The sequence below is a fragment of the Rhincodon typus genome, chromosome 48 (genome assembly GCF_021869965.1).
Source record: "Rhincodon typus isolate 14 chromosome 48, sRhiTyp1.1, whole genome shotgun sequence".
NCBI classification, from domain to species: Eukaryota; Metazoa; Chordata; class Chondrichthyes; order Orectolobiformes; family Rhincodontidae; genus Rhincodon; species Rhincodon typus.
In genome coordinates, this window is record NC_063379.1 from 4,585,867 (window position 1) to 4,591,542 (window position 5,676).

General features: G+C 51.3%; 1 protein-coding gene across 1 annotated transcript in view; it reads left to right on the forward strand.

Annotated features, from left to right (window-relative positions):
* Positions 1-130: 130 nt before the first annotated feature.
* The window catches only part of clp1 (cleavage factor polyribonucleotide kinase subunit 1), a 15,419-nt gene continuing 9,873 nt past the window's right edge, over positions 131-5,676 (forward strand). Inside the window, exon 1 of the mRNA XM_048620838.1 lies at positions 131-786. Coding sequence (XP_048476795.1) covers positions 184-786 — 603 coding nt within the window. The 5' untranslated portion in view covers positions 131-183. The remainder of the gene's footprint in view (positions 787-5,676) is intronic.

Genomic DNA, 5,676 nt, shown 5'->3' on the forward strand with positions numbered 1-5,676 from the left:
AGAGACACAGGGTGAGAGAGGCAGGGAGAGAGACACGGGGTGAGAGGAAGGGTAGGGCAATGAGAGGAGTTGAGGGGAGTGCTGCAGTGTCGGAGGGTCGGCGCTGACGGAGTTCTGTGTGTAACGCAGATTTGTCCTCTCCGTTTGCAGGCCTGTGGCGTTGTCGGCCGGAGCTGAAGAAACATGGCAGAGGAGCCGAAAGACGACCAACCGGTCGCGAAGTTCGACCTGGAGAAGGAAACGGAGCTGCGGTTTGAGGTGGAAGCCAACGAGACGGTGCAGCTAGAGCTTTTGTCGGGCATGGCTGAGATCTTCGCCACCGAGCTGACCCGCAACAAGAGGTTCACTTTCGACGGAGGCTCCAAGGTGGCGGTGTTCACCTGGCACGGCTGCTCGGTGCAGCTGCAAGGCCGCACGGAGGTGGCGTACGTGTCCCGTGAGACCCCCATGCTGCTGTACCTGAACTGCCACGCCGCCCTGGAGCAGATGAGGCAGCAGGCCGAGCAGGAGGACGAGCGCGGGCCCCGCGTCATGGTCGTGGGCCCCACCGACGTGGGCAAGACCACAGTCTGCCGCCTGCTGCTGAACTACGGCGTGCGGCTGGGCCGCCGCCCCACCTTCGTGGACCTGGATGTGGGCCAGGGCTCCATCTCCATCCCCGGCACCATGGGGGCACTGTACATCGAGAGGCCGGCCGACGTGGAGGAGGGATTCTCGGTACAGGCACCGCTGGTTTATCACTTCGGCTCTACCACCCCGGGGACCAACATCAAGCTCTACAACAAGGTGAGGCTCGCGAGGCCTCGGCCGGGTCCCTGAGCTTCCAGCCGGGGAGCGGGCATAAGCTGCTGACTGTTTTCATCTTGCGCCAATCATTGCCAACGCAAGCGCGGCAGTTTTCTGCTCAGTGGTAAAAGGGGGTGCCAGTGCATTGACGAGCCAAAATGAATTGGCCCAAGGTGGTGAACGCGCGAGAGGCTTTCTGTGCCAGCCAGGTGTAAGGGTAGAGGGGTAGGCCTGGCAGGGTTGCCATTCGGAGGGGCTGAATGGTCTGCTTCCACACTGTAGGGCTCCTACTTTCTTAAACAAAAAGGCTTAGCGGCTTGTTTCGGAGTTACCCGGTTAGCCAATCAGTACCAACCAGTCAGCATCCTTTCCTCCTGTAGTGTACATTTGTCACGAGAGTCTGAAATTTTGTTTTCTTAAATATGTTCTGACCCGTGCAGGGGGAAAAGTTTTGGCAACAGGGCTCTCTCTTTTCCAGCCTAGCACAGAGCGTAGGAAATGGGACCGATAGGAGGCCAGTTGGCCCCTCAAGCCCTCTCTGCCATTCAGCAAGGCCACGGCCGTTCTACCCCAGGTCTGTACTCCTCTTTCGCACCAGCTCAGCTCAGATTGGGATATTCCAAAAGGTGTTTCCTACCTCCACTTTGAATACTTGCGTTGACCTATCCTCCTCAACTCTCTGGGGTAGAGAATTAGACATCCACCGCTACCCCCCTCCCCAACCCCACGAAAAATAAATTTCTTTGCATCTCAGTTTTAACCAAGTGACCCTGTATTCTAGGATAACAGAAGAAAGGTCTAGGCCCGAAATGTCAGCCTTCCTGCTCCTCTGATGCTGCTTGGCCTGCTGTGTTCATCCAGCTCTACACCTTGTTATCTCAGATTCTCCGGCATCAGCAGTTCCTACTATCCCTGTATTCTAGGACTGTCTTAACTCTTCCCCCACCCTACACCCCTCCAACCAGTAGAAACATCTTCCCAACATCTATTCTGTTAAGCCCTCCTTATATGTTTCAATGAGATCACCCTGCATTCTTCTCCATTCTAATGAGTCGAGGCCTTAACTTCTTTAGCCATCTGGTACCAGTAATTTTTCTTTTTGTAAATGCAGGAGCAAAGCAGTACACAGTGCTCCAGGTGTGGCCTCACCAGCATCCTTTAACAGTTGTCACAAGACCTATGTTTTTAAATGCCAGCACCTTCGGCAGCGACAGCCGAAATTACTTGGTGTATTTGCATGCTGACCTTTCATGTTTCACGCCGAGAGCACCCAGATTCCTCTGTGCTGCACTTTTTTTGGAGTCTGCCTATAAATATAAAAGCCTGCCTTTTGATTCTTCCTGCCAAAGTGCGTGTCCTGTCAATTTCCAACGTTAAACTCCATCTGCCAAATTTATGCCCACTCAATCGATGTATACCCCCTTGCATATCCATATTGTCCTAATCTCAACTTACCCTTCCACCTATTTAGATATTTCTAACTAACTTGTGTGGGCAGGTCATCTGGCACACATCTGACTTGAAGCCAGGACTCCTGGCCCATAGCTATGGATACTACAACTAGATCACAATAGCCCTCTATTTACTAACTTTTTTAAAATCAGCAAATGTGAATACATTAAGAACGTTCTCCCCATCCTTCAAGTCATTAATATGGATAGTGAATAATTGAGGTCTTAGGGTTGGTCCAACTCGTCCATGCCGACCAGATATCCTAAATGAGTCTAGTCCCATTCGCCAACACTTTGTCCATATCCCTCTCATGGACCCATCCAGCTGCCTTTTAAACGTTGTAATTGTACCGGCCTCCTCCACTTTCTCCGGCGGCACGTTCCAGAGATGCACCACCCTCTGCGTGAAAAAGTTGCCCCTCAGATCCCTTTTAAATCTTTCCCCTCTCACATTACAAATATTCCCCTTCATTTTGGAATCCTCTACCCCGGGGAAAAGATCTTGGCTATTCACCCTATCCATGCCCCTCATGATTTTATAAACCTCTTTAAAGGTCACCCCTCAGTCTCTGACGCTCCAGGGAGAATAGTCCCAGTCTATTCAGCCTTTCCCTATAGCTCAAACCCTCCAACCCTGGTAACATCCTTGTAAATCTTTCCTGAACCCTTTCAGGTTTCACAATATCTTTGCTATAGCAGGGAGACCAGAATTGAATGCAGTATTCCAAAAGTGGCCTAACCAATGTCCTGTACAGTGTCAACATGACCCTCCCAACTCCTATACTCAATGCACTGACCTGTGAAGGCCAGCGTACCAAACACCTCCTTCACTGTCCTGTCTACCTGCAACTCCACTTCCAAGGAGCTATGAACCTGCACCCCAAGGCCTCTTTGTTCAGCAACACTCCCCTGGACCTTGCCATTAAGTGTATAAATCCAGCCCTATTTGTCTTAACCAAAATGCAACACTTTATCTTTATCTAAGTTACACTCCATTTGCCACTCCTTGGCCCATTGGCCCATCTGATCAAGGTCCTGCTGTACTTGGAGGTAACCTTCTCTGTCCACCATTCTACAAATTTTGGTGCCATCTGCAGATTTACTAACCATACCTTCTGTATTCCCATCAGATTCATTTTATATAAATGACAAAAAGCAGTGGACCCAGCACCGATCCTTGTGGCACACCACTGGTCACAGGCCTCCAGTCCAAAAAGCGACCTTCCACCACCACCCTCTGCCTTCTACCTTCGAGTCAATTTTGTATCCAAATGGTTAGCTCTCCCTGGATTCCATGTGATCTAATTTTGCCAACCAGTCTACCATGCGGAACCTTGTCAAACGCCTTACTGAAGTCCAGATAGACACCGTCCACCACTATGCCTTCATCAATCATCTTTCCAACCTTAAAATGACCCCTTAATCCCAACTTTGTCTTCTGTGTGTTAACCAATTTTCAGTCTGTGCCAATACATTATCCCCAATACCATGAACCTCTGTCTTGTGCAATAGTCTTTTATGTAGAAGCTTATCGAATGCCTTCAGGAAATCCAAATATATTACATCTGCTGGGTCTACTTTATCTGCTCTGCTTGTTATACCTTCAAAGTACTCTTGCAAACTTATTAGAAGGCCAGGCAGCATCAGAGGAGCAGGAAAATTTCGGGTCAGGATCCTTCTTCAGAAATGGGGAGGGCAAAGGGAGCTCCGAAATAAATAGAGAGCAGAGGGGTGGGGCTGGGGTGGGTAGGTGGGATGGTGGTAGGTGAGTGCAAGCAGGTAGTGGTGGGGATTGGTCAGTGAGGTGGGAGGGGCGGATAGGTGGGAGAGAAGATGGACAGGTTGTGTCAGGTCAAGGAGGTGGGGATGAGAGGGAGGGTTGGTGGTGGGATGAGGTTGGGGGTGGGGAGATTTTGAAACTAGTAAAGTCCACATTGAGACCATTGGGCTGTAGGCTCCCAAGGTGGAATATGAGGTGCTGCTCCTCCAGTTTCCGATGGCATCATTGTGACACTGGAGGAGGCCCAGGTTGGACATGTCGTCCAGGGAGTGGGAGGGGGAGTTAAAATGGTTGGCGGGGTGTTGTCGTTTGTCGTGAACAGAGTGTAGGTGCTCTACAAAATGGTCTCCAAGCCTAAGCTTGGTTTCAGTGATGTAGAGGAGGCCACATCGGGAGCAGCGGATGCAATAGACCACATTGATGGATGTGCGGGTGAACCCCTGTCTGATATGGAAGGTTTGTCTTGGGCCTTAATGGAGGTGAGGGGGGAGGTGTAGGTACAGGTGTATCACTTCCTGCGGTTGCAGGGAAAGGTGCCGGGTGTGGTGGAGTTAGTGGGGAGTGTGGAGTGGATGAGGGAGTCATGGAGAGAGTGGTCCCTACGAAAGGCAGATAGGGGTGGGGAGGGAAATATCTCTGGTTGTGCAGTCGGATTGTAGGTGGCGGAAGTGGCGGAGAATGATGGATGTGGAGTTTGGTGGGGTGATATGTGAGGACAAGGGGGATTCTGTCTTTATTTTTGTTGTGGGGGGAAGGGATGTGAGGGCAGAAGTGCAAGAAATGCAAGAGATGCGGTTGAGGGAATTTTCGATCACTGGAGGGGGTATGTTATGGTCCTTGAAATAGGAGGGCATCTGGGATGTGTGGGAGTGGAACGCTCCATTTTGGAAGCAGATGTGGCGGAGGCAGAGGAATTGGGAATAGGGGATTGCATTCTTGCAGGAAGGTGGGTGAGAGGAGGTGTAGTCTAGGTAGCTGTGGGAGTTGGTGGGTTTGAAATAGGCGTCAGTTTCAAAGCGGTCACCAGAGATGGAGACAGAAGTCCCGGAAGGAGAGAGAGGTATCAGCGATGGTCCAGGAGAACTTGAGGTTTGGGTGAAAGGTGTTAGTAAAGTTGATGAACTGTTCAAGCTCCTCGTGGGAGCACAAGGCAGTGTCATTACAGTCATTGATATACGGAGGAAGAGGTGGGAGATAGTGCCAGTGTAGCTGCGGAAGAGGGACTGTTCCATGTGTCTTACAAAGAGGCAGGCATAGCTTGGGCCCATGCGGGTGCCCGTGGCCACCCCCTTAGTCTGTAGGAAGTTGGAGGAGTTAAAGGAGAAGTTGTTCAGGGTAAGGATAAGTTGTGTTAAGCGGATGAGGCTTTCGGTGGAGGGGGGACAACTCTCTGACACCTCCTCTTATTGCCAGCTCAATAATGACCCCACCCTGACCACCAAACCATCGTCTCTCAGACCATTCATAACCTCAGGTGACCTCCCACTCACAGCCTCCAACCTCATCGTTCCCCAACCCCGCACCGCCGGCTTCTATCTCCTTCCCAAAATCCACAAACCTGACTGTCCCGGCCGACCCATTGTCTCCGCCTCCTCCTGCCCCACCAAACTTATCTCAGCTTATCTCGACTCTTTCTCCACTCCCCCCGCCCCCACCACC